General features: G+C 39.3%; 1 protein-coding gene across 2 annotated transcripts; it reads right to left on the bottom strand.

The window, feature by feature from the left end:
* Positions 1-11511: 11511 nt before the first annotated feature.
* On the bottom strand, positions 11512-21278 carry LOC131393193 (protein NipSnap homolog 3A-like). Of its 2 annotated transcripts, XM_058523701.1 has the most exons (6): positions 21064-21278; positions 17572-17782; positions 15638-15796; positions 13691-13840; positions 11810-11896; positions 11512-11718 (listed from the first exon to the last, which is right to left on the bottom strand). In XM_058523701.1, exons 1-6 carry the CDS (start codon positions 21121-21123, stop codon positions 11642-11644), a joined length of 744 nt encoding a protein of 247 aa, XP_058379684.1. In that variant the 5' UTR covers positions 21124-21278; the 3' UTR covers positions 11512-11641. The 2 variants fall into 2 exon arrangements, with proteins under 2 accessions (XP_058379684.1, XP_058379685.1); XM_058523702.1 differs by lacking the exon at positions 13691-13840.
* Between the last annotated feature and the right edge of the window lie 914 nt (positions 21279-22192).

Genomic DNA, 22192 nt, shown 5'->3' with positions numbered 1-22192 from the left:
ATTCTATGGGTCTGTACACATTTATTTTCATGCATTTGTAGCACCACCTACTGTTAAAGCATTATAAAGCCATTACAAGAACAGGAAATGTCGGCTTGTAGAGGGGGAAACTATTTGGCTCAAAAGTAGAAATTTTAGAAAAGCCTATGTGTCCTGTTAATCACAAAAGAGAACTGAAGGGGCTACTTGGAAGTAAAAGAAAGGGTGTTTTGCACTTTCATGATTCAGTTAAGATAGTAACTGATGTTAAGTGAGTTTAAGAGGTTTTTAGATAAACTTATTCTACTTAATGATTATGAAGCTGTGGAGACCTCTGAAGATACTCTGTAGCCAAGCCTATTTAATTGAAACCTCATTCCTTCATTTGGTATTGAGGAAGTGACAAAGGCAGCCTTTGGTGCTCTTTAGTTTTTTCAACCAAAACTACAAGGACACAGGGTGGCAAGTATTCTGGCAAGGTGCTGGGCGTGGTGGCAAGTGTGAGCATGCAGAGAAAGTAGCAAAGCTGGCAGGAGAAATGAGACTGAGACTCATGTGGGGGGTGGCTTCGCATTCTCCTGTACACTGCTGTGCAGAGCCAGCCCTGATGGTCTAGTGGGTAAAGTTCTGTGCTCTCTGCTTCAACGGCTAGTTTGTTTCCTGGTTGTGGCACCACACCATCTGTCTGTCAGTAGCCATGCTGTGGCAGTGGCTCACATAGAACTAGTAGGACTTACAATTAGGATATACAACCATGCCTGGGGCTTTGCGGGGGGTGGGGAGAAGAAGGAAAAAAAAAGCGCTAAAGTGCTGTGCAGTCTACATCCAAGACGGTGTAGTGCTAGGATGAGACGTGGATGTTATTTTTCATAGCTAATTAGCAATCAAAGTCTCAGAAACAATGTCTGCTTCTCTTGGTACTTGCAGAACCCCTGTCAAACAGCCACTCGTAGGCAGCACAGTGGAGTCATGGCTCTCCTTGTGACCCTTTCTGAACAGCCGTGACGACATGTAGCGAGCAGTCCTTTGCTGAGGTGGGCTCTGAATTTTTGTGAAGGATCTTGGCTTGCGTGTGAGCCTGGCTGACCCCTCAGTATCAGTGTCACAACTCTGTCCTTCCCCCTTGAAGTCCACATTATAGCAACTTCGATGAAATGAAAGAAAACTGTTTCTTTGTGAAAATGACAATTGAAGGAGAGAAAAGAACTACTGAAAAATGAAAAGGCAGATAATTTAGACAATAAGTTATCCATGAGTCTTGACTAAAACATTCTTCTATCTAGAGAAAAGCCTATATAAACATTTACAGGTCCAAAAATGTCTGGAACTTTTGGAATGCTAATTCATATTTAAATATGAAAAAGTATAAGAGAAAATTAACCACCTTTTTCAAGTGTTGTACTGTCTTGTCAGGCACTTCATTTAATCCTCAATTAATACCTGCTCTATGAGGTAAGCAGTACCATTTGACATATGAGTAAACTGTGGCTCAGAGGATAAGGAACTTGTCCCAAGTTACACCGCCAGTAACTGGAAGAGAGTTCTTTCTGGGGAAATTGGGTGTCAGTTAAAATTGTCCTCGTAAAATCAGTTCGGCAATAATTTAACAAATATTTATTAAACTCTCTTGTGAGTCTGATATTTTCTAGGTCCTGGGGATACAGTGTTGAAGAAGACAGAATTCCTCCTCTAATGAACTTAAATCTCAGTGGAGAAATTATATTCACATCACAGTGGATGTGTGGACAAACAAATGTAATGAATTCAGACAGCACTAAGTGCTAAGGAGAAAACCGAACATGGGAATGGGATAATGATGGGGAGCAGTCTGAGGAGACACATTTAAGCTCCGATCTGAATAAATGAGTAAGAGCCAACATTTGAAGGTGGGCAAGAAGAACATCCCTGGAAGAAAGAGCACCTGGTGTAAAAGCCCCAAGCGGGGAAGAGCTTGTCAAGTTGGGGGAGGGGGAAGAGCATTCCAGTGTCTCTGCAGTGGTAGGGGATGGACTCAGAGATGGCAGACACCAGCACTTGTAGGGCCTCGTAGGCATGTTAAGGTATCTGGATTTTATCGTTAGTGCAAGGAGGAGCCACTGGGGAGTTTTAAACAAGGTAGTGGTTTGATCTAACCTGTTTCAGAAAGAACGCTGGCTGTACGGGGAGAAAGGATAGTAGAGAGGCGAAGAAAGAGACGGTGGATTGCGCGAGGGCCGTAGCAACAGACATAGGGAGGAGGAGTAACATTCAGGATCTACTTTAGAGATAGAGCCAACAGGATCCGCTGACAGGCTGCATGTGGGGATTGAGGGAAAGAGAGCTATCAAGATGACTTCAAGTTTGTGACCAGACTAGGTAGATGGTTGTGTTAAAAAGGCAGTATTTCTCTCTGGAGCTCAGGGGCAGTGACGGGAAGATAAATATGTGTGAATCATCAGGTTGTGTGATGTGCGAATCATCACCTTAGGACGAATGAGCTTACCCAGGGAGTGTGAAGATAGAGAATATTCTTGAGCCTTGAGACCCTACCACATTTAGAAGAGAAGCCAGCAAAGGACACAGAGGGACTGGCCAGCAAGGAGGAGGAGAATCAGGGTACGATGCCATATATTGAAGCTCAGAATCCAGTGCTTCAGGAAGGCAGAAGCGGTCAATTGTGTCCAACACTGCGAGAACATGAGCAAGGTAAAGGCAGAGAAAGACCATTGAATTTGCTAAGACAAGGTCCTCAGTGACCTTCAGAACAGTCACTTCAGTGGACTGACAAGGATGTAGGCCTCGCTGGATTGGATTCAGAGAAGAGTAAGAGGTAAGGAAGGGAAGATGGTGAACATACACAACGCCACAGAGAGTTTTGCTTGGAAGAGAAGCAGAAAACGTGACAAAGGTGGAACTAAACTTTTGAGACTTCTACCTCTAAAAATGTTTTATTCTACCAAGCCTCTTGATTCATATTTTGGGTAGGTATAAAATTCTACATTGGAAATAATTTTTCCTCATATTTTTAAAGGTAATTCTCCAAAGCTTATAGCTTCTAGTGAGAAATACACGCCATTCTGAATGCTGATTCTTTGTATGTGACTTGTTTCTCTCTCTCTCTTTGCAATCTCTTATGTTTTTCTCTTTGTCCCCAGTGATCTGAAATTTCACAATAATGTGCCTTGGAGTAGGTTTTTGTTTTTCATCCAATAGTGTACCCTCATAATGTGGACACTCTTCAATCCCGAAAAATTTTTGTGTTTCTTGGATTTTTTCTTCCCTTGTTGATCTCTGGAACTTCTGTTATTCAAACATTATGCCTCCACTTGATCTTCTAATTTTTTTTATTCTGCTATGATACATCTCTACTTTTTTAGTCTAGGTTTTTTAGGGTAAAGTACCACAATTTTATCTTCTAACTCATCTACTGAATTTTAACCTTCCACTTTCACAGCATTTATTTCCAGGGGCTCCTTTTTTATCCCTTTCCCAGAATATTTCTTTATTTCTGTCTCTTTTCAGAAATAATATCCTCTTTTTGTTTCATGGGTTTAATATCTATCTCTCTGGGGACACTAATTACAGGTGTTTATGTTTTAGTTATTGTTCCTGCATTATTTCTGTTTCTTTCAAATTTTATTATGTTTTCCATTATTTGATTCATTTTCTTCTTTGGTACTTGTGTTTTTCCTAAAATATTTTTGTGTTTGTGATCTTGGCTATCAGCTCATATTTTGGAATGACACAGAAAAATTTGACGGCTCTTTGAGTATGAGTGGGGCCTGTCAAATAGTGGGCTTCACTGTAGGGTTTTCTGAGTACGCTGTTTCATTCAGAGGATGTAGCCCCATCTGTTATCATCTGTAAGTCATTTCTCTAGTCTCGTCAGTTAGCCCTGTGAGGAAACTTCCAGGGTCCCATCTGTGGATTAAGAAGCATTTTTGACAGGCTCCTGTGGCTGAGAAGGGAAGGAGGCTAGATATCTCGGTATTTGGTAGGTAGCCATTCAATTTATTTGTTTATGACTGGTTCTGACCCCTACAGCTGCATCTGGTATTCCTCAATGTGGTTCAACCTTTCAAGAATACCGTATATTAAACAGGATAGGCTAAACTGCTGTAAGAAATAGACACCAAAATGTATAACGTCTCAAACGTAACAGGATCTTATTTCCTGTTCCTTAAGAATCCAAAGTGGGTGGATTAAGTACCCAGGCTTCTTCTACCCTGTGGCTTTGCCATCCATAGAGCCCCCTCATCAACTGCATCTAGTCAGCAGAAAGGTAGAGAGAATTTCCAAGATGAAAATACTTAACAGATAGTGAAGAGCAAAACTTATGGCTGCAACGTAGAGAGGGAAAAGGTTGGTTAAGTGCTGCTAGGTGCCTAGACAATCTCCTATTCCCTTTCTCACAGGTTTTAATTATCCTCAAAACTCTGTGAGTTCAGTTTTATCTCCAAATGAGGAAGATGAAGTTCTGAGAGAGAATTTTCTCAGGGTCACTGCTGCTAAGTTGCACATCCAGGGATTGAAGCCAGATTGTAAAACCAGTTCCGTTTACCATTTGTTTTTACAAGATGTGTGATCTTTAAGGTGGTTTTAGATTTGTGGTGGAAAATAGCTTCTAAACAGCATTTAACAAGAAATGTTTTTCTCTGACTTTAAAAAGAAAATCACTCAAGTCCCTAGAAGATACATAGGGTAAGTATTTTGAAAATTGTTGTGTATATCCTAAATTTCTGAGAAGTAGTCCAAAGGACAAATAGTCCCAAGCTAGATAAATCTGGATTATTAAAATAGGCTAATGGGATACAGAGTAACTGGTAGTTCTTTTAGATTGGGTGGACTGAAGTTGCCTATCTATGGAGGTAAAATGGGAAACATGTATCATCCATACAAAACTGTATATAATGTATCGGTAAACTTTTAAAGAAGTATAATAAAGTGAATGCCTGTTACCCTGCCACCAAGCTTAAGAAATAGAATATTGGCAGTAATTTAGAAGCCCAATTCCCTTCTGGTCACATCCTCCTCCCTACAACAGCCTCCCCGACCTCCCTCAAGTAACCATGATCCCGAATTTTGTGTTAATCATTGCATTCACTTTTTAAAAACCATATTTGCATATAACTCTAATCAATATATTGTTTTGGTTTGCATATTTTAGAACTTTCTAGAAATGGAAACGGAATATTTTTATTATTCTGTTACTTGATTCTTAGCTTTGACATAAGGTTTTTAAAATCATGTATATTTATGGAGTCACAGTAATTAATACATTTCTCTGCCGTATGCTGTTCCATTGTATGGATATATCTTTATTTGTCCATTTGACTATTATGGACAAAGATGTTTTGAAATTTTTAATGTATTTCCTGTTTCCATATGAAGAATTTCTCTAGGGCAGGGATCCTTAACCTTTTCTGTGCCATAAATCCCTTAGGAAATCTTGAGCCTATGGAACCCTAATGTTTTTACATGCCTAGCAAATACATAGGGTTACAGAGAAAACAGATTATATTGAGCTAGAGTCATCAAAATATAGAATTTTTTAAAACTTTTTTATTGATGTCATAATAGTTTATAACATTATGGAATTTTAGTTGTACATTATTGTTTGTGAGTCACTGTACAAACGCGTCCCTTCGCCCTTATGCCCATCCTGCAAGCCCCTTGCCATGGTAACCACCAAACAGTTCTCTCTGTCCCTGTGTTAATTTATCTTCTACTTATGAGTGAAATCATGCAATATGTTTGTCTTTGTCCCTCTAGCTTATTTCGCTTAAGCTAATACCCTCCAGGTCCACCCATATTGTTGCAAATGGGACTATTTTGTCTTGTTTTATGGCTGAATAGTATTCCATTATATATATATGTATACCACATCTTTATCCAGTCATCAGTTGAGGGACACTTGGGTTACTTCCACTTCTTGGCCATAGTGAATAATGCTGCGATGAACATAGGGGTGCATAAGCCTCTTTGGATTGTTGATTTCAGGTTCATTGGATAGATACCCAGTGGGATAGCTGGGTTGTATGGTATTTCTATTTTTAATTTTTTGAGGAATCTCCACAGAGATTCCCCAAAAAATTTTCCATAGAGGCTGCACTCGTTTGCATTCCCACCAACAATGAATTAGGGTTCCCATTTCTCCGCAACCACTCCAACACTTGTTTTTTTAAAAGTAAATTAATGATAAAGAAATAGACATGCTTCTTTATTAAGGTACTAAATAACAAGATGAATCGTTGGATTTATCAGCTATCATAATTTTGAGGTAGTGATTTGCATAAAAGCAATTTTGATATTTTTGCAACAACTCTAAATGGAATTGGACAATATCTGTGATATTTATTGGTCACAAAGTCACAGGTCCTGTTAACAATATTGTGATTTGTTGCCTACATTCATATTCAGAGGAAATGCTTATTTTCAGTTAGAAGTTGGTGACAATAAAGATTTTTCCCATCCCAGTTACGGGACCCTCTGTTCATCTCTCCATAGACCCCTTGGGGATCTGTGTACTGGAGGATAGGAACCGCTGCTCTAGAATGTTTACCTAGGGCTTGAATTGCTGGGCCATAAGGTATGTACATATTCATCTTTACAAAATAGTGCCAAACTGTCTTGCATTTTTGCATTTTTACACCTCACATAGATAGGTATCGGTTAAAGGGTGGAGGAAATTATATGAGGGCGGCAAAGGCAACAATCCCCTCGATGATGTTCCCGCTTTCTTTTGTCCAAAGGTCAAGCTCATGCAAATCTGCAGAAGGAAGAGGAGAGGTGGATCCAGTGCTGGCCCAGCTGAGTAGGAGGGCGGTAGCTGTGCATGTGATCTCCAGATTCTCGAGTTTGGTGATATGCCCCTGGGTAAGTGCTCTCTTGGTGCTGTATTCTGAGGCCACTAGGTGGTGGCATAGACTAGCTTTTCCTTCATTAGGTCTCAAACTGTGTGCATGTCTATTTTTGTGATTTTTGAGTTCCTGTAATTTAAGCTATAGGTTTTTAATGTGGAGTTAGCTTACAGTTCCTTCTTTGATGGGTGTTACACAGGATTATGTTTTGGAGAAAATAAATTTCAGTAAGGTGAATTAACATTGTTTTTGGGTTTATTTTTATTATTACTATTAATTAAAGTAGATGGTAATAAAAAATAATTCAATTCTCATTGAGTGTTCCCCAAAAAGTTTCCTAATCTCATCAGTGAATATTTGTTAAGCACGTGTTGTGTGTTGAGCAGTGAATTCAATACTGTGAGAAGAAAAAAGACTGGATGGTTCTTCTTGAGCTTGTCTATGTGTCTTGATATTTCTGTATCAGCCTCTTTGCTTCTATTCTTCTTAAAATAAGTAGCAGGAAAGATTTGTGAGCAGCTCCAGATTAAATATAGTAAGAATTTATTTAGTGTTTCTAGTATTATTACTAAAACATATGAACATATGAGTTGAAGATATATCCATTATATCCCTTTTTAGATATCCTATATTAATTGGCTTTCCTTATGTTTTTGTATTGGAAAGCGAATTCTAGTGCCAATGACGTTTTAAAACTTCTCATTAATAAATGCAATTATTTCCTAAAATAGGCTTTGCAAGTCTATTGTTTTGAGTAATCTCTGTGCCTTCCAACTGGAATTGGGGAGAAATGTTATGGGGAAAGTATTTCTGGACGTGTGCTATTTGTTTTAGTTTTTTAAATTAAATATGGCCGGTTTCTTAACTATTAGGTTAGACACCTTCTAGCTTTAAGCGCACTTAATCTGACTTTTTTTCATGAAGTTCCTCTTTCAAATGAACACCCATTATCCAGTGACCTCCAGTGTATTTCTCTTCACCTCAACAAGTTGTCCTAGATACCTACCGAGTGAAAATTCACTTTTTTTTTTTTTTTTTTTTGTGAGGAGATCAGCCCTGAGCTAACATCCGCCAATCCTCCTCTTTTTTTGCTGAGGAAGACGGCCCTGGGCTAACATTGGTGCCTATCCTCCTCCACTTTATATGGGACGCCGCCACAGCATGGCTTACCAAGCAGTGCGTCGGTGCGCGCCCGGGATCCGAACCAGCGAACCCCGGGCCGCCGCAGCGGAGCGCGCGCACCCAACCGCTTGCGCCACCGGGCCGGCCCCTGAAAATTCACTTTTTAATCTGTTTTAGGTTTCCTTGATCATCATTGATTGCTTTTGCAGCATCTTTTATTATTTGTTATGTTTTATTTATTCTGAGTGTTGTATTGAGGGCCAGGGCATTAATGCAAGGGGCTTGTCGGCTGTGCCCAAATGCAGGGGCCTATTGTTTCTTTGCCCCTTGTTAGGTCCTTCAGGATATCACCTAGGATTTTCCCAAACACATTCTATGATCTAAGTTCAAGTGTCCCTCTATCTCTTATGAAGGTTGACAGACACATAGTTTATGGGAAATCAGCACAACTTTGATTAAAATTCCCTCTGAAAAATATTCTAAATTAACTTCTCAAGATAGTTTAACAGTACATACTTCTAGAAGTAGGCTTCATTTTCAAGATGATTTTCTTCTCATATAAAGACATTAAGTTTTAAAAAATATAGTTCCCAGTTTTCATACCCTCTGAAATCATCTGAAGCTCCCACTCACTACAAAATATACTGAGGCAGTGTAATTCCTATTTCATAGTATTTTTCACCGACTATCAGTTGGTTCTGAGCCTGCATGTTTCTTGGAAAGAGGCATGTTGTTCGATCCATGTTACCAGAGTCTCTTTTATGATTATCTCATGAATGAGAGCTGGTCTTTCATTTGATTGGTTAATCCTGTCCTCATTCCTATTTAGCTCTACTTCTGTTTTTTTTTTTTTTGCTCATGAAGATTCACTCTGAGCTAACACCTGTTGCAACCTTCCTCTTTTTGCTTGAGGAAGATTCGCCCTGAACTAACAGTGGTGCCCATCTTCCTCTATTTGTATATGGGTCGCTGCCTCAGCATGGCTGCCAACAAGTGGTGTAGGTCTGCGCCCAGGAACCACAGCTGGCCGCCAAAACAGAGTGCACTGAACTTAACCACTAGGCGATGATAGGGCCAGCCCCTCCTTTTCATTTTTTAAGAGGTTTTAATAAATATTTACTTAGAATTTTCAAATCATATTTCCCATTCCTGTTGCTCTCTCCCTCAGAGAATGTGAGTATACCTATTTCACAGACAAGAGAACATCAGATTGTAATGTGCCTGATATCAAGCAGGAGCTGTCGTGTATGTCTTTTTTTTTTAATAATTTTATTTATTTATTTTATTTATCCCCCAAAGCCCCAGTAGGTAGTTGTATGTCATAGCTGCACATCCTTCTAGTTGCTGTATGTGGGATGTGGCCTCAGCATGGCCGGAGAAGCGGTGCATCGGTGCGCGCCCGGGATCCAAACCCGGGCCGCCAGCAGCGGAGTGCGCGCACTTAACCGCTAAGCCATGGGACCAGCCCTCGTGTATGTCTTTTACTTAATCATTTCTTATTCTCTTTCATTTCAGTTTGTGAAGCTGATATTTCCATTTTCCTGATTAAAACAATAACAGTGAACAAGAAGCTCAAAGAGGCTAAGTGACTGGCCAAAGGTAACAATGTAAGTAGTTTAGAGCTGGTTCATTCATTTTAGTTACTCTCCAATAAACCACCGTGAATGTACCATAGCTTTGTTATTCCTTCCCTATTGATATTTAAGTGTTTCCTTATGTTTAATTAGCTTACCTAGGGAGTGTGAAGATAAGAGAAGATTCTTGAGCCTTGAGACCCTACCACATTTAGAAGAAAAGCCAGCAAAGGACACAGAGGGAATGGCCAGTGAGGAGGAGGAGAATCACAGTATGATGCCATATATTAAAGCTCAGAATCAAGTGCTTCAGGAAGGCAGAAGCGGTCAATTGTGTCCAACACTGCCAAGAACATGAGCAAGGTAAAGGCAGAGAAAGACCATTGAATTTGCTAAGACAGGGTCCTCGGTGACCTTCAGAAGAGTCACTTCAGTGCTCAGTGCATTGACAAGGATGTAGGCCTCGCTGGATTGGGTTCAGAGAAGAGTACGAGGTAAGGAAGGGAAGATGGTGACATACACAACTCTACAGAGAGTTTTGCTTTGAAAGGAAGCAGAAAACGTGACAATAGGTGGAATACAAAACTTTTTTTTTTTTTTTTTAGATTTTTAAAATTTATTTATTTTCCCCCCAAAGCCCCAGTAGATAGTTGTATGTCATAGCTGCACATCCTTCTAGTTGCTGTATGTGGGACGCAGCCTCAGCATGGCCGGAGAAGCGGTGCATGGATGCGGGCCCAGGATCCGAACCCAGGCCGCCAGCAGCAGAGCGCACCTCTTGGTGCTCTAGCTCTTAACCGCTAAGCCACGGGGCCGGCCCTGGAATACAAAACTTTTATCTGGATTCATTTCTTGTCTGTTAATAGTATAGGCTGCAGGTGAGCACCATCTCACCCTTCCTTTCTGATTTTTTTTTGTTTAATCCTTTACACATTTCTTCTGTCAGGAGCCTTATACACTGTACTTTCTGTTTTCCAAATTTCCCTTAAACAGCTAATTCATAATATACTATTTTACATTTACAGTATGTTTTAAGAACGTAAAATAATATAGCTGTAAATGTTGACTATCGAGAGAGCTTGGAAACACCAAACCTAGTTTTAGAAGGCAGAGGCACTCCACTAAAATGAAAATTAGAAGTGTTTCAAGGAAAACCCTAGCATATTTGTGGCGGTACTAAAGAAACTCTCCTTTAGGGATTACTATCATGCTCTTTTCTTTATGTAGCTTAACATTTACAATAAAGTTGGTAAATTATTACTGTGTCACTACCCTATAGCAACACAGCAAGAGCTCCAGAAAGGAAAATATAAATATAAAACACAAATGAAGGAAAAAACCAGAACTGACAGGGAGGCTTTTATTCGGGCAAGCATTTCCATAACCATAAAGATCTCTTCAAAACAAATAGATGTCCTAAGTATCTTTGTTAAATAGTGATCCAAAATAACAAAAATTAATAAAATTAACTATAAATGAACACATTTTAGCATATAAAACAGGTCTTCTGAAGTTTTTTTAAAACGGAGACCTAATTACATTATTTTCCACATTAGCGTGGTTAATGATTAATGTGAAAATATAATTAATATAGATGATATAGGTAAGGCTGTACTTTCCCAAAGTAAAGAAATATATTTGATCTAATATTCTTATGAATCCCATTTGATATCACAAAATAAACTTTACTGGCCAAAAAATTTTTTACATTTCAGAAAAACAGCTATGATCATGATGAAAAGACAGACATTGTACATAAATAATTTTAAAATATTGTCAGGCACAGAATGTAAAATCATCATTTGAATATAAGAAAATGCTATAAAGCAAAGGGTTGTCAAAATACAGAATAAGAGATATTCTGAAAGAAATGAAAAATCAAGATCATGAAGTAGTGGCAACTATTTCTACCATATAATAGATACTGAAACACCGTGTGGAAAATGAACAGAACTATTTCCTGAGGTGGTCGTGACAAAGGACAGAGGTAGCTTTAAAAATGCAGAGACATAGCGATTAACTTACCACCTCCTTCAAATAAAAGTGAGAATCTCTTGGGAGAATTTAAGCACCTTTAGCAGACATATCTTATGGCAGTTAATGAAATGTTTCCTATTTTATGGAAAACTATTTCAGTGGTGAAAATGACGCAGGAATCAGAAGCATATTCTGCTGAGACACTAGGTAATTGACACTCTCCCGAACTGGAAAAGACATTTCATAAGAAGGCATATGAAGTTATTCACTGAATCAAATTTGTTCTAAGAATAATTCACGCCTAGTGAAACAGCTTACCCGCCGCCACAACTCTGGGATCCTCATGAGACTGATGTCTCCCCGCTGCACGACTATCTGCACTCTCATGCCACCAGAGAACATGAACTGCAGAAATACACAGAGATAGGTTCTAAGATTATGGCATTCCTTCAAGTAAGAAACACAGAAAAATCAGAAATGTTGTCTTACTCTTTATATCAAAATAGTGAGTATCAGAAAGGTAAAACTAAGTATGTTAGTAATAACATTTCAGAGGGGTCAGAGATTTGGGAGAGATATTTATAAAAAATCAAACTCATTGTATAGATGAAGAAGCAGAAGGCTGGAGAGGGTGAGTCAAGTAACACAGATAAAGAAACAATCAAGACGAGACCCAGGTTTCATGACTTCCTACTACATTTTAGTTTGTTTAAAAACAGCAACTTTTCTTATAAAAGTTGATATATGTTCATTATAGAAAATTAAAATAGAGACTTAACAAACATTAACCTCATCATTCAAATGACTGCTACATATTTTATATCTTTCCTGTATAAGTGAACACACCTATGCATATTTCCTAGACTACTGGAAAAAATGATTTTAAAAAATTAAGGCTTTTTATTTATATTGCGAAATTTTGGGGAGAGAAAGATTAAGCCAATATGACCCCGACACAGTGTAAGAGTACTATGTTGTCCCAACCTATCTAATACTATACTTATATAATATGTTTTTATCAGATGAAAAAGGCATCTCATTATTGTTTTAATCTCCATCTTCTTTAATATATATTTAGTAGTCATCCATATGTGTACCTTTGCATAAGTTTTTATTTTCTTTTTTGCTTTTGAATTTCATTTATGGTGTTTTGGGGCAGCAGCAAGATTGAGCCCTTTTATAATAAAATCATCAACTGATTTTTTTTCCCATCATTTCTTCATTTGCCTTTGGCTTATAAATATAGTTCTCATCTATATTATTAAATAAATTCATCCATATTTTATTTTAGTAATTCTATGACTACTTTTTTCTACACTGATATCTATAATCCATTTGAATTTTATTTTAGCATATATTGTGAGACAGACAATAATAATTACTGTCTACCTAATTATCTAATAATTTTCACAGTTTTTCTCCTCGTCATATATTTTCTAACTTGAAGTATCTTTTTCAGTATATTCTGATTATTTTCCTCAGAAATATTAACAGAAGTTAAATTTCTGGGTAAGGATCAGAAGTTCAGCTTTGAATATGTTAGGTCTGAGATGTCCGCTGGCCAGTCAAGGAGGGAAGTTCAGGAGGCAAATGGATCCAATGAATCTTTCAAATATTTTAAGAGCTATTCTTAGTCAGTTATCCTTCCAGATGAACTTTATACACACTTTTTAGAGTTTGCCACCAAAAACTCTCTGAAAGTCTGAGTGCAATAACTTTCAACTTTAAAAGTTAAATGCTCCAAATAGGTGTTTATTAGATCAATTAGTGTATGTATACTTATCTGTCTGTCTGATGTATATGTGAATGTCAAGAAGTTATTATTAATCATGCATATGCATTATTTCTAGCATATATATATAAATAAAATAACATTTTGGTCTTCTTGTTCCTATGTCATTCATATATATATCATATATATATATACATATATATATATATACCATAAATATACATGGTATATATATGAATATATATATGAATGACACAGGAATAAAAAGCCTTCATAAGGTGTTAACATTCAAAATAAATAAGATGTAAAACAGGTTTTTTCAACCCTTAAAATTACAAAAACACTAAAAATTTGGCACCTAAAATTAAAATATATGCTATAATGAAAAACAGAGACAAACTGACCCACGGAACTTAGTAAATCACCAATGTACTTTGCAATTTCATCGAAGAAAAGGACAACGGTACCTCTGTTGAGTGCTCCATATTCTGTGTGGAAAACTCCAACTAGCTTTGAGTAGCCTAGATTGACATGGGCATTAACTGCCCTTTTAAATGGGTCACCCCACAGAGCTGGCCCACCTGGTTTCATCTGAAAAGTAGCCAGTTCATAGACTCCTAGAATAGGAAGAAATTAATTATTTTACAAAAGATATTCAAGCAATTTCTCGTCAGGTTAGGCTGGTTCCAGCGGAAGGCTAATGTACATATACAGATTTGACGGATCATGTGCGTAGACATATTTACAAATTCTTTGCATATTTTTCCTTGCTTTTATGTGTAGAAAGTCCTTGTCCATGTTTAAGGGTCAGATGTTAAAATTATCATACAAAACAAAGAAAAAGTAAGCTATATTAAGCTATTATCTGAAAGAGTTGTTGTCTATATAATTTGTCAATAAAAATAATATTGAGAATTTATAATAAGATTAGGATTTTTGAGCTGCCCAAGTCTACACTTTTAGGTAAGAAATGAATAAGAAAAGTATTTTCTGATCTCCTATATTTCCTTCTTCTTTCCAATTTTGAGAGGTTTTGTTTATATAATTTCCTGCTATAGGACTCCATTTCTAACAGGAACAGAAAGCAAACAATGGACCCAAAGTGATGTTTGAGTTTTTTGGGAAAAACAAAACAACTGAAGGAGATGGTTTTATGGTTCCTAAATATCCAGGTGAACACTTGGAAAGCATTTTACCTTCTGGTCACAAGTATGGAGCAGGTGGAGAGAAAGAAATTAAGGGACAATTAGATTTGAGAAGTAAAAGGAAAAAAAGCACAAAATTACTAAAGAATTATGAACAACACAGAGGAAGAGAATCAAGATTCGACGTTGTTCTAGAAGCCACTCAGTTCCTTTAGATAGTGCTGAAAGCTGAGGGGAGAGCTAGGAGGATGAAGATCCAAATAAGACTTTTCAAATCTCTTGTAATCTAAAAATTGGGATTTTGGGGGAAGTAAAATAAAATTTAAATTAGTTTATGTTTTTTTAAGATCTGACCTTTGTTTAACACTAGGTTGAAGTCGGGGCCGGCCCTGTGGTTTAGCGGTTGGGTGTGCACGCTCCGCTACTGGCGGCCTGGGTTCGGATCCCGGGCGCACACCGACGCACCACTTCTCCGGCCATGCTGAGGCGGCGTCCCACATGCAGCAACTAGAAGGATGTGCAACTATGACATACAACTATCTACTAGGGCTTTGGGGGAAAAAAAAAATAAGGAGGAGGATTGGCAATAGATGTTAGCTCAGAGCTGGTCTTCCTCAGCAAAAAAAAGAGGAGGATTAGTATGGATGTTAGCTCAGGGCCGATTTTCCTCACAAAAAAAAAAAAAACAAAAAACAAACTAGGTTGAGGTCGACATATTCTTAGGTTAGCAAGAAGGTGAAATCACCAAGAAGACAAACCCGTAGTAATTATTTTCAAACTAAGAAATAAGAAAGAAGAAAACAAAAAAGAAACTACAGTAATACAGCTTAACAGTCTAAGTTAATTCATTCCCTCTAAGCAGTCAGGTTTAGAAGTGAAGACAGACTTAATGTTTTAAGATTAACTGTAATTTGTGTAAAAAAATACTAAACTATGACAAAATTTCATACACTATCCTTCACCTACCTACACGTTTTCCTGTTCCAAGCCCCCAACTCCTCAGCCTCTATACCCTGTGTCAAGTTTTTGTATTCATAACTAAACTTGAAGAGCTTTTCCAAATTGAAAAAACACGTCATTATACCATGCTCACTGTTTTAATGATAAGCAAAAAGCTCAAATTCATTTTTATCTCTATACTCACAATATATTCCTATATAAAACAAATGATTATTTTATTTTTTTCCTATGGAACTTTAGTTTTTACAGCTTAAAATCTTCAGTATTTTCTCCACCAAAATTGAAAGTGACTAAGAAGGAAGGACTTACCTTCTCTTGGAGGTTTTTCTAATTTGCACCATGGCACCAGGTAAGTAATCTCAAACTCTTGTTTATCAGTAAGAGCCAAATTTGGAATGAGAAATTGTTCTTGCCATTCCTTATCTTTGGTCAAAGCCTTCCTAACTTCAGCTCGATGAGCAAAGTTATCTATGGGAAGAAAAGGAGGAAGAAAAATACCAATTTTGATTTAGAATCACCTGTACCTTTTTTGGATTTCATTCAATTCGGCAAATGTTTATTGAGGCCACATAAAGACACTGTGTTATATCAGTGGAGATACCAACATAAATAGATGTGACATCTGTCCCCATGGTCTAAAAGGGCAGTAGAAATGTAAATAACTAATGCTAATGTCATATGTGGGCTTTATAGGCTCTACCACTTGGTAGGTAGTTGTGTGACTTAGGTAAGTTATGGAATCTGTCCGTGCCTGTTTCTTACTCTACGAAATGGGGATAATGATATAGCATCTGCCTCCAGGGTTGTTGTGAGGATGAAACGAATAGTATATGATAGGATTTTAGAACAGTATTTGGCACCTACTGAGTACTCAATATATATTAATTATTCTTATTATTTGAGGGTTTTAAATTATAACGCCAGTTTAGAGAAAGACTATTTTTCTCTTTCTTTGGCAGTGCTAAATGGTGGGCAGTTAGGTCAAAGTGTACCCAAAATTAAATGTAACACAAATGAAATCAAGATTTGCTTTTTCAGCCTCTTCTTCTTCGAACAAACAGCTTACAAAGAAATAGTGCTGATTCTCTTACTTAGTCACCCATTCTTTTGACCCAGTACTATTTCTCGTCCGCTTGATACCCAAACAGGTATAAACATTGACTACCATATGGGCCTAGTACTATATTTACTATTAGGTCCTCATAAACTCATGGTGAAAGAGTTATCTATGGTTCATGATGGGAATAAGGAATAACATCTGTCTTAGATCTTAAGTCAGTTCTATCAGGACCTTACTAGCAATTTTTTTAATGGGACATGATTCAATCGGTGGCACATTAAAGCATAAATCGTGTTTTAATGGGGTCTATTACAACAGGGAAAACCACGAAACTATGGCCACCTTACAAAGAGAATGAGTACTTTTCATATTAAAGTACTTTATGACTATTAACTGTGGACACTGATGACCAAACACTAACTGAAATTACTAAAAGTTCTCTGGATCCAATCATCACATCCTGATGTGGACTTCACAAAGGTTAGACACTGCAGTAACAAACATTCTGAGGATTCCTGTAACCTGTTCTCCTTCCTCTATTAAACTGGGGGCAGGTCAGCTTCAATATGGGGAGAACTCTGATTCCTTTGACTTTACTTCCCTAGAGCAGCATAATGACAGTGGATTCCCTGAAACCTTCGGGGTGCACAAATGACACAAAAGTGGTTCCTGAAACATAAAAAATTATTAAATCTCCGAGTTGGGTGAGGCCTAGATGTTAACTAACATCCCCATCAAGCTCCACTACCGTAAAGCCCCTAATGGTTTGAATTGTTTCTACTAAAATCCTTATATCCAGCTGTAGCTTCAACAATTAGAAAAAATAATTCCACTTTCCTTTTACGATCTTAACCCCTTTGGATTCTTGCAATCACTGCTTTATGTTTTTCATAAATCATCTTTACAATAAACCATTCTATAATTTTTCTGAGAATGAAAATCTAGTTCACAGTTGTATGATTCGAAATACGAGGTGCCACATTTTCCCATTTATGATAACAAGAATTTGAGCAAGGGGTTGTTAGAGATATGGCACTGGGAGAATCACAGAATTTGTATTTTTGTGGTTGCTTTGCTTTGTAAGAGTTTAATTTAACCTGTGTGTATTTATAGTAATATAGATCCAAAAGCTAAGTGTCAGAATGAAACTCTATAGTGAACACTTAAACTGGAAAAACCATACCGTACTTCCAAATATGAAACACTTTATTCATTCTGCCTCCAAATTCTACACTCCAGAATCCAACCAATTCAGAGTGAGCTGCACGAAGGTGAATGCTTTTCTTAATATTTTCCATAACCTCATTCATATTTGAAGGTTTAAGGCAATTAGTACGAAATTCATAGAACGTTCCATCGTATTGTCTGGGGCCCGTAGCAAAAGATGAACACACCTGAAGAAAGATAAGGCAAATTTAAATATTTTGGGAAGGTAGGGTTTATAATATTATGTTACAACCAAATCTGAATCTGGAAATAAGGGACACACTTTAGACTCATAATCCATATTTGTACCTCTGCTGTCATCTCTCCATAGACATTTGTTTAGAGAGATGTCAATAAAGATAACTACTCTTAAGTATGCTGAATATATAGCTACTGTTTCCTAGCAGGGGTCCACTGTTAGCCACCTTCTCATGAAAAGTTAATCATAAGAAGGCACTGGGGTCTTAATGAGAGTCCTTTACCCAAGAATTACAATTAGGATTCTAGGAAAATTTACAAATGTTTTACCTTATTTAGCCAATATTCTATCTTTAGTCAATACCATGTGTGTTCCAGTTAGGCATTTAAATAAACTTTATAAAATACGCAGGTATTTTGGCAGGCACGATGGAAATGTGTTTACTAGCAGAAAACTTTTTTAGTTTTTTTTTTAAAAATGGAAATTGCTATTATCGACTGAGGAAAAATCACTACAATTTAAACAGCAGATATTTATTGGGGCAATTAGAAGCGTAATTCTGGAGACACAGATTCAGCTGGAAACCCAAAAGTGTGCTCTGAGGAAGACAAAGGAGGTATGAGTATATAAAGGCAAAAAGAGATAAATTACACAGGTTATTCTGCAAGATCTGTGATTAGTGCTGGCAACAACTGTTACTTTTTGGCTATACGTGATTGGTTAGTAAGGCCATCTTCAAGGCACAAAGTTCTTATCTATGGGAGGAAGCATATTTCTTGAAAGAAGGTTACGATGACAACAGTGAAGGACAGTTACTTTCCATCTGGGCAGAGACGTGGTGTGTGTGCATAAGTCCCCTTTCCTCAATGGCCTCCTAGCTCCATCCTAGAAGCCTTGACATATGTTATTCCATTTTGTTATCACTGTCCACACTATTCAAGTCAAATATTTCTCAAATCCAATGAAGCAGATCACTGGTAAAAAATAGGACTGAATGTAAATTATGCTAAAAGAATTTATAACCTATCTAATTATAACATGATGATAGACTGTATGAATGCTATAAAGGAAAAAATCAACAAGTCAGAATTGTCTGAATCATTATTAGGTTTAATGACAGATGTAATGTGAAGAAGGGCATTCAATCCATCCAACCATGCCAGGCTGATAGAAATATCCCTTAAGAACCATTACTTCTTTTTTTTGTATTAGTCACATGCTCACGATATAAATTTTTGTTCTAATTTAGTCCCCTCAGTTAGAGCAAACTTAACTTTAGGTAGGAAATGCCCTGCCAGAAAATATTGTCAGTGTATGTATATGTATATATATCTATACACACCCATGGTATTTGCATTTACAAATCCATCTTTTTTTTTTTTTAAAGATTTTATTTATTTATTTTTTTCCCCCCAAAGCCCCAGTAGATAGTTGTATGTCACAGCTGCACATCCTTCTAGTTGCTGTATGTGGGACGCAGCCTCAGCACGGCCGGAGAAGTGGTACGTCGGTGTGCGCCCGGGATCCGAGGCGCCCGGGATCCGAACCCGGGCCGCCAGCAGCGGAGCGTGAGCACTTAACCGCTAAGCCACGGGGCCGGCCCTACAAATCCATCTTATGTACCAATTTCCTGAAGCTGATTATTCAGATTTATTTTTTAAAGTTTTGGTACAAACAAAGCTGTGACAAATTTGGGGCTTATATTGACTACCTGGTATGCTAAACGAAATCAGTAAGCTACTTTCTCTGACATGTTTTTGGTTAAAACACACCACTGTCTATGTATTTTATTTAATTGGGTATAATGTCACAGTCATAATTATCTACTTAGTTTATTCCATTCATGTCCCCTGTGAGTTCCCTTCCTATTACCCAAGTGTCTAAACTTAGCTGGAAAGCAGGTATTCCCTCCAAAAACAATTGCAGCTACTCCTACGTTTGGTGGACATGCTTTTTGTGTCATTTTAGCCAAATTCTAAGAAGGGAATGTTACGCAAATTAACTGCCTAGCATTACAGTTTAAAAAGTATCATAAATAAAATGTATCAGAAAATAGTCCAGGAGTGTATTTGTAACAATTGCTTTTTAGGTTGATTTCCAGGGAATTTGTACTCGGAAAGAAATATGTGGTCAAGGCACATTATTTATATTATCTTTCACAGGAGAAACAGTAAGAGGGGAAGCCCAGGGAAAGGTTAAACAGCAGTGAGATAAGTGTGTGTGTGCTTGAGGGGAGGTGATTTTTGTTACAAGCCAGAAACTAGAACTATGCGGGGGAGGAATCATGAGTGCTTCAGGCTCCCTCACCTTCAAGTCAGCGCTCATTTTCGGCAGCAATAACTTCCAATCCACCTTATAACGTCCAAGTTCAAAACTAAATTGTAAGGAATAATTCTTGGCCCTGCCCCAGTAGAGACAGAATCAGAAAGATAAAGACTGTATTGCTAATCTTGGGTGAATGGGCCATTAATGGCTCCTGAGTCTTCACCAGAAAGTCAGTCTCTAGGTTAACCCCCTTCCTATTCTACCCACTGAGAAAGGAGTACAAACCTAAACATCAAAAGGAAAAAAACAACTCTGGTTAGATTCACAGAATAGGCCAATTCCTTAGAGTTAAGGCTGAATCACCAAAATGTACTTTGTACATTTCTCATCTAAGGTTAAACGAGTTGTTATCGTCATATTTGCCGCGAGGTTCCTGACCCCGCCTGGCTTGGGCACCGACGGCAGGAGACAGTGGGCAGCTGGGCAGGATGCTCCACCACCCGCACCCTGGCCTCCTCTTCAACGGTCTCTGCAAAATGCTCGGAAACTGTACTTCCTTTAAAGCGGGGAGGCCGGTTGTGTTGCCAGCAGATGTTTGACCTGTATCTCCTCTGCCTTCAGTCTGGAGGGGGCAATGGCTGGTCAAAACACAAGTCAATAGGAGAGGTCCTACTAGAAGCGGCACTGACCCTAACGCCGCGAGCGGAAAGCTGCTGGGCGGCAGAAACAGCAGCCGGAGCTGCCGGGGTGTCCTCGGCACCGCCTGGCACCTAGGCCAGAAAAGCCCATGGTTTTTCAGCCGGGAGGTGACAGTGGCAAGCGGGTCTTCCCCTAGCGAAGACGACGCAGCTCCCGCGCATCCCTGGGTCCTCCGCCTTCCGGCTCTGGGACTTGCACTAGAACTGCGGCGACCGCACCGCGCTCGCAGGTCTGACGCGAGAGCCGGCTGCGCGCATGCGCAGGCCGCGCGCTCCCCGCAGACGCCCCTCCCAACCCCAGCGGTACCTGAGGCGCGAGCGTCCGCGCGGCCAGGGCCCTGGTCAGGCCGCTTCGGAGGACGAGCATGGCGCGGCTGGGAGCGCAGACGGGCAGCCAGCCACTATTCTTCCTGAGAGTCCTCTTGCGCCTTCCCGACTGCAGGAGAGCAGCGACCGGAGCGCGGGCGACGCAGGCTCGGGGCGGGCCCGGCGGGGTCAGCTCCGCCCCGGCGCCCGGGAGGCGCGGCCCGACCGCCCAGCCCGCCAGGCGTCGCTCCCAGCGCCGGCGCGCTTGTGTCCGCGCGGAGCCTTGGGAGCCCTGTGTTTCCTGAGGTGTTTTTACCTCAGACGTGCGAGGTGACGTCAGGATCTGCTGAAGGCTGAGATCGTCCCTGTGCCTCCTTTGTGGGCCCGTCACCTCATTTGCGTGCGCAGTTGCGGACGATTCGTAAATGTGTGTGTGTGGAATGCGGGTGTGTGTCCGTTGAGAAGGAGTGTGGATGCGCACGTGTCATGTTCTGCGTTTAAAGTCGTTTGGCAGGGGCTAATTTTGAGGTGATTTGGGTAAGGCGAAAGTCAGGGAACCTTCACTTTTCTGCTCTGAGTGAATTCTCTCTCCCTATCTGGTGGTCCAGTGGTTAAGATTAGGTGATCTCACCATCACCCTCGGTCCATTTCTGGGTCAGGGAGCCATACTACTCATCTGTTGTTGTCATACTGTGATGGCTGCGTGTTGCTGTGATACTGTAAGCTGCACCACCGGTATTTCAAATACCAGCGGAATCACCCATGGTGGACAGGGTTCAGCGGACCGTCCAGACTAAGGCAGACTAGGAAGAAGGATCTGGCCACCTACTTCCGAAAAAATTGCCCATGAAAACCCTATGAATAGCAGTGGAGCACTGTCTGATATACTAGAAGGTGACGGGGTGGCGCAGAAAGACCAGGCAGAGTTCTGCTCTGGTGTCCACAGGGTCTCTAGGAGTAGGAATCCAGTGGAAGGCGCTAACAGCAACTCTCCCTGTGGGCGCCCCAGGATGACCTTGTAAGCCTCCTAATAATCTCGATTGTGTTTCTCAGGAGCTCAGAGGATTGGGGGCACAGAACGAGGTATGAGCAAGTCAAATTTAAACTTACATAGTTTGAAATTAAATAGT

Source organism: Diceros bicornis, chromosome 28 (assembly GCF_020826845.1).
Source record: "Diceros bicornis minor isolate mBicDic1 chromosome 28, mDicBic1.mat.cur, whole genome shotgun sequence".
Classification (NCBI taxonomy): domain Eukaryota; kingdom Metazoa; phylum Chordata; class Mammalia; order Perissodactyla; family Rhinocerotidae; genus Diceros; species Diceros bicornis.
The sequence above is the reverse complement of the archived record's forward strand: the minus strand, read 5'-3'. Positions and strand labels throughout refer to the sequence as shown.

Excerpts from the sequence above, each read along its gene's own strand:
- LOC131393193 (XM_058523701.1), bottom strand. The coding sequence starts at position 21,123 with ATGCTCGTCCTCCGAAGCGGCCTGACCAGGGCCCTGGCCGCGCGGACG. Across the intron at positions 15,797-17,571 it reads GTTTCATATTTGGAAGTACG|ATAACTTTGCTCATCGAGCT; the intron begins GTATGGTTTTTC and ends TTCTTCCCATAG. Across the intron at positions 11,719-11,809 it reads TCCCAGAGTTGTGGCGGCGG|TTCGGGAGAGTGTCAATTAC; the intron begins GTAAGCTGTTTC and ends TGTCTTTTCCAG.